The sequence below is a fragment of the Tamandua tetradactyla genome, chromosome 3 (genome assembly GCF_023851605.1).
Source record: "Tamandua tetradactyla isolate mTamTet1 chromosome 3, mTamTet1.pri, whole genome shotgun sequence".
Lineage (NCBI taxonomy): Eukaryota > Metazoa > Chordata > Mammalia > Pilosa > Myrmecophagidae > Tamandua > Tamandua tetradactyla.
This window is the reverse complement of record NC_135329.1, coordinates 148,227,177-148,240,091: the sequence shown is the minus strand read 5'-3', so window position 1 is coordinate 148,240,091 and position 12,915 is coordinate 148,227,177. Positions and strand designations below refer to the sequence as shown.

Sequence of the window (12,915 nt, the reverse complement as noted above, 5' to 3'; positions counted from 1 at the left end):
GGCCCAGCCTAGCCCGGCCCCGGCCCGGGCCCGGGTCCCGCGCAGGCCACCATGGCTCGGCGCACCTCCTCCCTCCTCTCCTTTCTCTCTAGTTCGCTCGCTCCCGCCCTCTTCCTCTCTTCCTCTCTCTCTCTCTACGAGCCTCCCGCCTCCCTCCCGCCCGCCCTCCAACAGGTTAGCTCATCGCGGGACGTTTATAAAAACGAAGTTCAGGTTGGGAGGGGGCCTGGGCCAGTCGGGGGGCCGCCTCCCGCCCCGAGGGCGCGCTCCGGGGGCCTCGCCATTGGCTGTGCGGGGCCACGTGGGGGTGGGGGCGCGGGGGAGTCTGGCTCTTGGCCCCGGCCAGGCTGGACCCACCCACCCCCGCCCCCCCCAGTCCTCCCCAAGCCCCTCGCGCGGCCCACCTCCCCTTCCCACCCTCCCCCGGACCCAGGAGTTTGCGCCGCAGCCACCCGACGAGCTGATTGCGCGACGGCCCATCCCAGGCCCTGTCTGCGACTGAGGCGGGCGCCGAGGCCTGAGCCTTGTCTCGGCCCGCTTCTCTTTTTGCCACCTCTCCTTGGCTCCCCAGCTGCACGGCTAAATGAAGGCGATGGACAGAGACGGTCAAACTCCTAAAAGAGATATTCTTTTTTACCTTCTTGCTTAATCCTAATTAACTGATCTGTAGACCCCAAACCTGAGGGAGGCGATTTCCCCTACTTTCCACTCTGCTACCGTATAAAGGCATTTCACGCAAATTATCTCAGGGAATCCCCGAATTCAGTCTAACTGAATCACCCTCCCTGTAAACATACACCATCCGCTCGGAAAATGCACACGAAGCGCCCTTGGAGCAGGCAGCAGAGACTTACAATAAGTCAAGCAGATGAAAGACCTGGCCCAGGGCGCTGGTTGCCTAAAGATCTGCCCCAGCGAGAAAAGTCCAGGGATGCCTGGGCCGTGCCATTCCCCTTCACAGTCGGCTAGCCTAGATTAGCCTCCTGAGCTGGGTTTAGGGACTCAGGCGCCGCCATCCCTGGGCTGCAGACAGAGACCCTTCGGAGGACGCCGGGGAGAATGCCCCTAGAATGCCGGAGAATGCCACTCCACCGCCCGCCGAGAAGCTTCTGCGCCTCACCAGCAACCTACCGGCCTCTTGAATTTTGCAGCCACCGCCCAGCCCCGCCTGTTACTCACACCAATTAATTGAAAACTTCACTTTCCCAGGGACCTTTGTTTCGTTTTCTTTTCCAAGCTGCCAACTGCAGAGAACTGAAAAGGGCAAATTAAGAAGGCGCCTTTTCCAAGTAAAATCAGACTTGTGATAGCCGCAGCCTAGAGCAACCAGGTCCAATCTCAAGGGGCACTGGGGCAGGTTCGTAGGGGTAGGCTTAGCCCTGGGGCCCTGTGTCCAAGGTACCCCTCCTCACCCCTTTCCTGCCATCTCTTCACCACAGAACCTGCCTCTCCCTGTTCCCCCCCCCCCCGCCCCATCTAGCCATTAATAGGGCACTAGTGTGAGTCCTGCGGTGAATTTAAGGCTCTGTCTAGGAGCAGCATTAGAATTGATGAGCCAAGAGTGTCGGAGTGGATGTGGGATCTTGAGAATGACCTCATTTGGTTCTCTGGCATCAGCTTCCCATGCCAGCCTATCTCCAAGATAATCATTTCCCTGAACCTGTGACTGGTGAGGCCAGCTTGTCACCCAGCCCCACTTTTCCTGGACCCAAGACAGGCCCTGACTGGAACAGGGAAGAGACAGGGCGGTCCTTCCGAGCCTGGCCTGGCATTGCAGGGTGAGCTGCTGGTGTCGAGAGTGTTGACGAGCAAAATGCAATAACTATAAAAGGTTCAAATAAAGAGGAAAGTTATAGGAGGGGTGCTGGAAAGGAAAAGCAAGAGAATTTGTTTAACCTGTTAAAAGGTCTAAACATGTTCATGATCAAATTTGAGATAGAAGGACCTGAGCCTTTGCTGCAAATCGTCAGGAATAGAGGTTTGCTGGTGCGAATGATTTTGGCTGCTTGGACCAAGGTGAAAGCTAGCAGGCAAAGCTGAACTGATATTAAGGAAAGACCAGCCAGGTCCAGGTGACTGAGTTGCTCACTTTTGGAGGGGTTTGGTTGGGTGCTATTTACTTAGAAATTTCATTACCAAATGAACCATGGGATGCCGCCCCCAAATACTTTTATTTTTCTTTTGTCTCCACAGAGGAAAAATATGGAGGTACTTTAAATATTTTTTTGTGACCTCAAAAAACAAACTCTTCAAAAATGTTAATAAGGTATAACTGGAGCCAATGAACTTTCGGTCTTCTAAAATTAAATGTCTCTGTGGTTTTGTGCCCTTGGACTTTTGTTCCATTTTCTTGCTGATAGATACCTTTTAATGACTGATAATGCTAAAAACAAAAAATCAAAGAAAGAAAAATTAAGATAGGAGGAAAGACCTTGTTAGGTTTTACTGATTTTTAGACAGTGCATCAATTTTGGTTTAATTTTCCATGCAACAATTTAAATTGTGCAGGACTGGGAGGGTCCCGAATTAGTGCTGTAGTTGAAAGAGATTTCTCAATGGTGGCCCTGACTCCAGCTGCCCAGGGTCCCTTGCAGGACTTGGGATTTCTCTGCTAACCCCAGCGGGTGTTCAGGGACCACAGTAAAGTGCTTTGCCTCTTGCTGTTCTGCCACTGAACCAGTTGCCAGAACAGCCTCTGAGGCCCCAGCCCTGTGGGAGGTGGTTCCTTTTAGGAAAGGGGGCCCCAATAGGGCCCTGTGTGGGTGCCTAAAATCAGTACCCCAGGGTACAGCTGCTATTGGATCATAGGGCTGTGGTTGGAGTACCAGTCAAAGTCAGGGCTGCTCTGTTTATGAAAACGTAGTTTACAAGCCTTGAGTAGTGGTGGCGGGGTGGGGAGGAATTTTGAGGCTGAACTCACAGAAATGTTTCATTTAGCCTGTAGACTTTGTATCCGAGCTGATTTAAAGTTTTAACTTAACAGAAATCGTTTTCTTTAGCTGCCCAGAGGTGCAGCCTGAGTCCTGTGTAAGTGTGTGCACAAGTGTGGGTATATTATGTTGGGGCTTTAGCAGCTGAAATGGGCTTTGTTAGATGAAGATCATCTGCAGCTGGAAATGTTTCCAAACACTGATACGTAGTCCCTTGAAACCATTGCTGATTTAGGTGAGAAGGCTTAGGGGCCCTTTGTTGCCCAGAGCGGCACTTCACCAGAGAGATCGGCTCTGCTCTTTTCTTCTACAACTCACTTCTTTCCCTCTTTTCCTTTCGCATGCACACTTTTAGAAACCACATCATCTCTTTCTTCCTCGTAGATGATCTTTCAAATCGTGTCTCTGTCCTAAGTTGGGGAATGGGCAGATGCAGGCTGAGATTTAGATTTATTGGATTGGAGGAAATAAGCTGCCCTGCTTGCCAAGGCAGCAGCAAGCTCATCTAACCACATAACCATGGCCATTAGGGCTGGGATGACAATCATTGGGTCCTATCAGAGTGGAGTCCTGGGGATTCCTTTAAAGTGTTTTTTCTTCATGACCACAGCAACAATAGGAAGTGCAGGACACCCTCCTAATTAACTTGTAGGAAAACAAAAATTTGGTACAGGAGTAGTCTTAATTCCAAAGTAAAGTCTTGAATCCAGTGTAACTGGCTGGACAATGTTCTTATCCACGTCTGTGCCCTGTCAGTATTGGAGCTAATTTTCCCTCTCCAGACATTACCTGGTAAGTTTTCACACAGGCTGGAAACATTAAAAAAAAAAAAAAAAAAAATCTGCAACAAACTTGGGAGTGAGGAAGGGGGACTTCAGCAAAAGCCAAACAGTAGAATTCTGTATTCTGGCATTTTTTATTGCTGAGATGTATTCTGCATGGGTTTAACAAAACAATTAGGCTTTCTTAAATGAAAATCGTTTGCTGCAACAACAACAAAAAACTCTCCATACCAGGAATGTTATTTGGTGAAACCAGTTTTGTCATCTGTAGGGGAGTGATCTCTTGTTTGGGATGAAAATAACTGCTCCAGCCCTGGTGGGAATTAACAGCCTTTGTCCTCCCTGCAAAGGAACACTAACCTCACTGCAAACGGGGGCTCTGGAATATGGGACCAGAGCAGGAGGACAGGGGCAGCTTGTTGCTTTTACAAAAGCTGGAAACAACAACAAAAAATTGAAACAAAACCAAAAAATTGCTGCAAGCAATTTGCTGCTGTTCTGTCCTACCAATCTGTCCTCAAGTTGGTGTGGGGTTACCTTAAGAATATACTTCTTTAGGTATACCATAGTTAACTTGAAGTCCCGTGAGTGGTCACTCTGTTGACTCTTTGAGATGAAAGAAAATAAACACATATGTTTATCTATCTCTATCTTTCTATCCATATCTGTCTATCAATTCTCTCTCTCTCATTATCTGTCACCTATTTAATTTCCATTCCCCGGAACACGCTATGTGGCGGAATCCACGTTGTGTTTTCCAGCCGGGGGAAGGGGATGGTTAGGAAAATGCCTAAAGGTGGAGTGTGTTTGTGTGTGTGGAGGGTAGGGGCGGGGGGAATGCGGAGGGGGCAGCGGCCGGACTTGGCTTCCCCGCCCGGCAGCCCGCAGTTCCCCATACCAGGCACTAGATGTCCCTGCAAGTTTTCCTGTCGCGTTTGAAGACTAAAGAGAGAGGCTGGCGGCGATCCGGACAGTCCGAATTCAGGGAAAAAGTAACTCACCCATCCACCCCTGGCTGTCAGCGGTGGAGCACGGGGTTGGAGGTGTATGTGTGGGAGGAAGGGAGACAGAGGCAGCCAGAGAGACCCGGAAGGGACAGGTTACCAACCGCCCCCCTCCGCCCCGCGTCGAGGGGATGGTAATCTGAAATTGTCCAGTGCCGAGTGAGACCTGGAATCACCAAACCCGCATCTTCTCTTATAAACCGAAACCTGCAGCCCTTGGACCGGCACTTAAAGAAAACCTGCCCGTGACTCGCAGCCCAGGCTCCAGCCGTTCTGCTGGCCCACCGTTCTCCGCGGCCCCAGCCCTCAGCCTGCAGCCCAGTGCAGGTGGGCGGGTTCGTGTCTCAGGCAGGGATCCCCGCACGGAAGAGAGGATCCAGGCCAAGGCAGCAGTGGCCGCTCTGCTGCTACCGGGCCTTTATAGGCACTTCTCCCCTCAGGTAGCCGGGACAGATTTTTATTACCTGCAGTCGTAGGCCAAGAGAGTTTAGTTTGCCACTTCACCTTGGAGGACCCGCCACTGCCCAAGAAACAAATATTTTTTTCTGCAGGCTTAACAAAAAAACCAAACCAAAACAACAACAACAAAAAGCATCGTCTTTCACATCGTTCCACCTTTGTAGCAAAAAGTGTTTCTCAGTTCATATGGAGAAAAATCCTCACTCCCACCCTCCAGTGCACCTTAAAAATTCCTGCCAAATCAATCCTTTCGGGGGGATGGATTCTGGCCTTGTTTTGTTGAGTGGGTCCTGTGCCTTGGGAGAGGATAGGAAGTGTTCCGAGCCTGGAGGCTATGTCTAAAAATAGGAGACATTTGGCAGGCCCTTGCTAGCCTTGACAGTCTGAAAGAGGGGCCAGGTTTCTGTGTTTCATTTTTGAGTTGGCCTATATTTAAAGAAGATATGCAACGAACTATAGAAACGATCCCTGAAAGTATAGTCTTCGAATTGGCCCATATTTAAAGAAGATGTGCAAAATGAGAAAAATCAACAACAAAAAATGCTGATCAAAGCTTATAACTGCCTTATAACTTGAACATTAGCAGAGAGCAGTTCAATCCTGAGGAAGTCTCTGGGCTCTTCTGTGTAGCCTACTCTTTGAACAAAGATGATACTATCTCACGGAGTTGCCAACTGTTTTATCCGAGATAATATATCTAAAAAATGCTTGGACTTTCATAATAAGAGCTATATGTATCTTAGACGATTTTACTACTAGGAGGTGTGGAATCTAAATAAATAAATTTATTTGAATAGACTGTTCACCGGGTCCGCTGTAACATTACTGTCTGCTAAGCACAATGTAGTGAAAATTATAGGTGTCTTTTACTGAGTAGTTTCCCAAACATTGTCTCGAATTTACTTTTCGTAATAAACGTGCTAGAGCACGCGATACTAACATTATTTAAAAGGTGCAAAACTGTTTGCAAGACCACTAATGAATGAAGGTGTCGCCGAGAAATGAGAAGCGGTGTTTTCAACAGACTGGAGCTTTAGTCGGATTTGGCACAGCCTCTGAGACCGTGGGCGCCGGGTCCCAGAGGAAGGGAGGGAGGAAATGGGGGGCCGTGGGCTGTATGACAGGGGAAGGGGTCGCCGTCCGCGCTCCAGCCCCCTGCGGCGGCGTCAGCGATTAAAAAGCTGCTAGCAGCGGCCGAAACCTCGAGTAAAACAGATGGGGGCGCCAAACGACAGCAATAAAGGATCCACGGACTTCCGCCCCGGACACGCGTCCGCCTCCTCCCCCTCCTTCCCATCGCCCCTCCCCCCCGCCCCCAGCTAGGGCGAAGGCTTCGGTCCCGTACAGGCCGGAACCTGGACCATGGTCCTACATTCAGTCTAGAACTGGCCCGTGAGCAAGGGGACGTGGGATCGGGGGAACGACCCTTCCCTGCTCCCTGGGGCAGGGAGTGTCCCCTGCCCTCCAGGTGCAGCCTATCTAGTGGTGGTGGATCTGGACGCCCGTACTGTGGAGCCAGTAGGGAGCGGTAGGAACGTCTGCAGATCTGAGCTCGGACAGCACTAGTGGCCGGAAAAGGGGCTCCAGGAGGGTGCAGCGCATCGGGAGCCTGGTGGCATCTGGGGCGGGGGCGCAGGTGGACGCGGGGTCAAGCCCTCCGTCTAGTTCCCAGCTCCCACTCGCTCGCCACCGCATACCTACCGAGCTTTCATTTCTCACCTTGGAGGAGAATTCAGTTTATTGCCTTAAGGGGATGGAATTGATTTTCTAAGCAAAGCGCTCGTTGTCTAAATAAATTGGAGTGGAAGGGAACTTTTGGCATGAACTATGTGTGTCTATATATACTTCACACCTCGCTTCCCTTTGCATTCCTGACGCGCCCCCAACAGGTCCAAGGTTAAAAGTAAAGCGCCAAAAGAGAGATGGGCAAATAGATCCCGGGTTTGTCCTTAACACACCCGCGATGTGCTGGGTGTGGCGTGAAGTAGGGAGGGAGGGGATACTGGTTGGGGTCTGGGTTGGCGCCAGGGCGGGGATGCAGGACCCGCGCCCACCGGCCAGATTGCCAGGGTCTCTCGGACGCTTCGAAACCTCCCGAGCCGACTTCGATGTTCCGTCCCTGTCCTCTCTTGTCGCCGCCCTTGTCGGCGGATCTCTCTCCTTGGGCTGCTGGCAGGCGAAGCATAGCGCATCTGGAGTCCGAGCAGGGTGGGGCGGAAGTGCACGAGGAGACTCAGAGCGGCCTTGAGTGAAGATTGATCTTTGTTAAAATGGTTGCCACCAGCGTCATTATGATCATCAAAATTATCGCCAAGAGGCTGAGCCGCCAAGCTCAGGCCGCGAGGAGCAGCCCAAGACTGGTCTGCAACTCTCCCCTCCCCGATTCAGCGCAGGGAAAACCCTGGCCACAGGTAAGGGAGGGGGTAGGGAGGGGGAGGAAGGAAAGTAGAAGAGGAGGGTGGGCAGGGTGGAAAGAGGAGAGGAGCGGATGGTCCCGGGGGAGGAGGCTGACTTTCCTCTTTTCTGCGTATTGACCTCGAAGTCTGGAGACTGCCACAAATAATTCGATTTGAGAAAGGAGAGGGAAAGCTAGCAACGGGAAAAGTGAATTTAGGGTGGCTCATATGGCGTTGTAAATCGCGATTGTGTTTAAAGTTAGCTGTCGAATTTTGCTATCAAATCATCCAGCCGAGTTCATTCCCCCCAGGGAAAATGCTAGGCGAGAAACCTATCCATCAGTAGGATTATAAAAGTAAAAAACCCGGGACTTCAAGTTCAGAATTCACTCTGCAAACGCTGTTAGAAAATCAGAGAGGACCTAATTATTTCCGTTCGTAGGCGCGGGCCCAACACATCTCCCGGGCCACGTAGCACAAAAGTGCTTTTAGAAACTCCAGGAGATATTTCCTTTCCCTCTTTTCTCTCTCTGTCTCTGTCTCTCTCTTTTTCACCTTCATTCCCACACCCCTGTGCTCTACTGGGGTGAGAGGACAGCAGCCAGGCTAAGGAAGAGAAGTGGGGAGCAAGAGAACTCAGCAACCTGTTTATTAAATAAAATACGTATTTGGGTCCTGAGATCTGAAAGATAAGTTATACACAGACCCCAGCGCAAGGTCTTTTTCTTACGCAACGCTTCCTGCATCCTCCCCCTTGTCCATCCCCCACTCGCCCTCCCCCAGCTTGTAAACGTAAAAAAAAAAAAAAAAAAAAAAAAAAAAAGTCCTCTTCCCGACGATCTACTCTGGAAAATCAAAGCATTATCTATTATTTAACACGTATCTATGTCCGAGGAAAAATGAGGAAGGCGCTGCATGATTAGGACCTAAGGGGCAACCCAGCAAACTGAGAGCGTAATGATGCCCCTAAATGAAGGGGGAAATGTGCCGCGGCGCGCTCTATTAATCAGACTGTCAATTTCACCCCCGAGGCCAAACCCCCGGGCTAGCAGAACCGGCTCCAAGCGGGCAAAGGACCGGAGCCTCTCTCCTTACTTCTTGTCTCTTCTCGCCTCCTACCTGGATCTATTTGTCTGCTCCGAAGCTGCCTTCATTACCCACTGACAGGAGCGTGTATTTATTTGCTTATAAACCTGTTACAATAAATGATTATTCGAACGGCGTCATTCGTACCTTAATGACGAGCGGGCGCTACTTTTTGATGAATGACATCTCGGGCTCCGAAGGATGTATGGGTCATTTTGACCAGTCATTCCCTAGCTCTGGCATCCCACAATTTTCCGCCTCCCTCCAAAAGAGATAATAATATTTAGAGGCTCTCGCTGGGGCTGAATGAGAATTAGCCCTAGACACAGCCCATCATTAGGACGGGACAACCGGGCCACTGTGACTTTTTAGAAAGCTGAGATGATGGAAAGAATAAGAAAAGAGATGATTCTGATGGAGAGAGGGCTGCACAGCCCGACAGCCGGCAAGAGGTTCTCCAATTTGTCCGACTCTGCTGGAAATGCTGTGCTCGAGGCCCTGGAAAATTCGCAGCACCCGGCTCGCCTCAGCCCGCGCCTGCCGTCTGCCCCCCTGCACGGCGCTCTGGGAGACCTCCCTGCTAAGGGTAAATTCGAAATAGACACTTTATTCAACCTGCAGCACCCGGGCAGCGAGAACTCCGTCTCCGCCGAAATCGCCTCCGCCGAGAGCCGGAAGAAGCCAGGTCATTATTCAGAGGCGGCCGCCGAGGCCGACATGAGTAGCGACGTGGAGGTGGGCTGCTCCGCGCTGCGCTCCCCCGGCGGCCTCAGCGCCGCGCCGCTCAAGGAAAACAATAGCAAAGGTAACCGCACCGCCCGCTCCGCCCTCTCCAGCCCCTTCCTCCCTGCTCCTCCGGGCCCCCCGCCCGCCCTTCCCGGTGCCTGTGCCCCTCTCCGATCCTCCGTACCCGAGCTTCAACACGCTGTCTCTGGCGGGGGTAGGACGCATGCCAGGGGACCTTGCCCTCCAGTTCTCATCCTTGAGCTTCCCAGTGAGGCTCAGGCCTGGGTCTCCAGGTCCGCCCGCCCGCCCGGGCTCCTGAGTCCAAGAAAATGTTTCTGTCTGTGGGTCTAGAAGCCGAAGCAAGCAGACCTATCCCGGGCGGGCGGCTGAGCCGCGCTTGGGGAAGATGCACTGGGCAGCTGCTTTGAACTCCGCTGCCCAATGCTTCTGAGCCTCCAGGGCCGGGTGGAGGGGGGTTTTCTTCTGGGAAGGTCGGAGATAGCCTCTCCGGGAGTCTCTGCCTCACCCTCTTGGGTCAGGGAAGAGAGGGTGAAAAGTAGATTCCACCCCCTAATGGCACTAATTTGAGCTGCTGCTGTTTTGAGAACTTAAAATAATTGAGAACCCGAAAAGACTATCAAAGGAAGGTTAAACAGTGCAGAAAGCTGCCGTTGCGTCTCAAGACCATGGTAAACCTAGAGCTTCCCAAACTGCGCCTGGAGGTAGTAGGCATTTTCCCTTGACCAATTTTCCTCCTGAGTTGCAAATTTCTAATCATTAAAAACAAAACAAAAACACCACCACCTCCTTTATTCAGTTCATCTTATTTGGTTATGAAGGGTTACCCAAATTTTATTGATTCCATTAACGGCCGCAATTTGTTAGCATGACAGACCCTATCAATTCCGGCAACGCCTCGCCTTCCTGTTTCGGCTTTTCCCACCCGCGCGCAGCCGGCTGCGGGCGGTACAGCGACTCACGCGCTACGGGCTGTTTATTTGCCAGGGTACGCGGACAGCGGCTCCGCCGCCGGCACCACGACGTCGGCGTCGGGCTCCGGCCTCGGCAGCCTGCATGGAGGCGGCGGCGGCGGCGGCGGGGGCGCGACGCTGGGCGGCTCCGGCTCTGGGGCGGATCAGGTGCGGCGCTACCGCACGGCGTTCACCCGCGAGCAGATCGCGCGCCTGGAAAAGGAGTTCTACCGGGAGAACTACGTGTCGCGGCCCCGCCGGTGCGAGCTGGCCGCCGCGCTCAACCTGCCGGAAACTACCATCAAGGTATCGATTCCAGTGCGCTCCTGTTCAGACCTCCCCGCTGACGTTTGGGTTAATTTTTGTTTCTTTCCCCTCTCGGGGTGGCTAGATTTAGCTGAGGGTCTGAAATCCGCGGGGGGTGGGGTGGGGGGAGGTGGTCACCAAAGGAATTGGCTTATTTATTTTCTGACTGCCGAATCCGACGGGTGGCTGGCCTGGGAAGGCCCGGGAATGGCGACGCGGTTGCCACAAACGCTCGCCTCTGCTCGGTTATGTCCAGCGCCTGCCCAGGTGGCCCTCGCCCATGCTCATGGCCCCACTTCCCCCTCGGCGGCAAAGCCAGCTGGTCTTTGTTCCTCTAGCTCGAATCAAAGGTGAAACTTTTCGTTTGCTCTTGATCGTGGCGATTTATTTTCCACATAAATCCTTACAACACGGAGAAAAGAATACTGTATTTTAAAAAATCGATTATGTCAAAAAAATAGTTTCCTAAACATTTTTTCCTCTTGAGCAGTGAGGAAAAAGGCAACGTGCTAGGCGGGTGGGTGAGGGAGACAACGAGGCTGTCCTTATTTATATGTCCTTCAGTGATTAATTTTTATTATGTGAACAGGAGAGGTAGCCGGGTGGTTGGAGGACTTGACGGACACTTCACAGGGACTCGACACTCTAAAAAAAGAAAAGCGGGAGTTCCACGGGGTTGGGGAGGGGCATGGAAGTGCCCCTTCGGTTTGAACGGGATCTTTAATTTAGGATTTTAACGGCTCATTTCTTCATTAGCTGCTGTGTTGAGAGGCGTAGAAAAGTCCCATTCCTGTTTTAAGAGAACATTGCTCTCTTCATTCATTTAAGGCAAACAATTTCAACAAAATCATCCCTTCAACATCAAAATTGGGCCCATGGCCCTTAGGGGCAGGTCTTTGAAACTCGAAGGGCTGCCCCCGGCAGCTTCACTTCAAAAACTGCCCAGACGCTCCATGCAAATCCCAGAATTGAGAGGGTGCTCAGCGAAGCTGGCCTGGTGGGTGGCGGGAGGGAGTGAAAGATTGGTTGGGGACCAGAAAAGGCAAGCGAGAAGTAAAGGAGCAGGAGTCCAAGGAGCTGCAGCCGCGGTCACGGGCTGAGAGGGGTGTGCCCATGGTGGTCCACGCTGCAGTTCACACTGCCCTAGCCGGGCGAACGGAGAGGACACAGGGCTGGACCCGGTAGGAGAGGAGTAGGTCAGGCCAAGAGGGGCAGGGAGGCCCAAGGCTGGGGCTGGGGCGCACTCCTTAAATCGGGCCCTGGCGCGGCTCTCCCTGCAGGTGTGGTTCCAGAACCGACGCATGAAGGACAAGCGGCAGCGCCTAGCCATGTCGTGGCCGCATCCGGCCGACCCCAGCTTCTACACCTACATGATGACGCACGCGGCCGCCACCGGAAGCCTTCCCTACCCCTTCCACTCGCACGTGCCGCTGCACTACTACCCGCACGTGGGAGTTACAGCTGCAGCCGCGGCGGCCGCGGCCTCGGGTGCCGCCGCTGCCTCGTCGCCCTTCGCTACTTCCATTCGCCCGCTGGACACCTTCCGCGCCCTCTCTCACCCTTACTCGCGACCCGAGCTGCTCTGCAGCTTCCGCCACCCGGGCCTCTACCAGGCGCCCGCTACAGCTGCGGGCCTCAACAGCGCGGCCTCCGCGGCGGCAGCAGCAGCAGCCGCGGCGGCCGCGGCCTCCTCGGCGGCGGCAGCCGGGGCGCCCCCCAGCGGCGGCTCCGCGCCCTGCTCGTGCCTCAGTTGCCACAGTAGCCAGTCCGCAGCGGCGGCGGCGGCGGCAGCCGCGGCGGCCCTGGGCTCCCGGGGTGGCGGCGGTGGAGCGGGTGGCGGTGGAGGAGCGGGGGCTGCGGGGAGCTCGGACTTCGGCTGCAGCGCCGCGGTGCCACGTTCCGAGAGTGGCTTCCTGCCCTACTCGGCTGCTGTGCTTAGTAAGACCGCCGTGAGCCCGCCGGACCAGAGGGACGAAGCGCCCCTCACGAGATAACTAAGTCGCCACCGCCAGGGGGCTGCGCCCGCCTCTTTGTGTGTGTCGGGAGTCCCCTGTGCGCCCCTTGCGCCCTCCATGCGCCCCTATGCCCTCTGCGCCCTGCCCACTGCTACCGTGCCGCCAGAGGGCGCCCCGGGGTGCCAGAGGCCTAAGGGAACCTGCCCCGAGTTGGGGGAAGAAGCCGCCACAAAAGCCCGACGGGCGACCCCTTAAATTATTTCTATTTTTGTATTTGTCACCCAGTCGCCACCCCTCCGC

At 53.6% G+C, this 12,915-nt stretch overlaps 1 protein-coding gene across 1 annotated transcript; it reads left to right on the top strand.

Annotated features, from left to right (window-relative positions):
• The first annotated feature begins 9,038 nt into the window (after window positions 1–9,038).
• EVX2 (even-skipped homeobox 2) lies at window positions 9,039–12,654 on the top strand. The gene is made up of 3 exons (XM_077151962.1): window positions 9,039–9,462; window positions 10,389–10,660; window positions 11,941–12,654. Exons 1-3 carry the CDS (start codon window positions 9,039–9,041, stop codon window positions 12,652–12,654), a joined length of 1,410 nt encoding a protein of 469 aa, XP_077008077.1.
• Window positions 12,655–12,915: the final 261 nt, after the last annotated feature.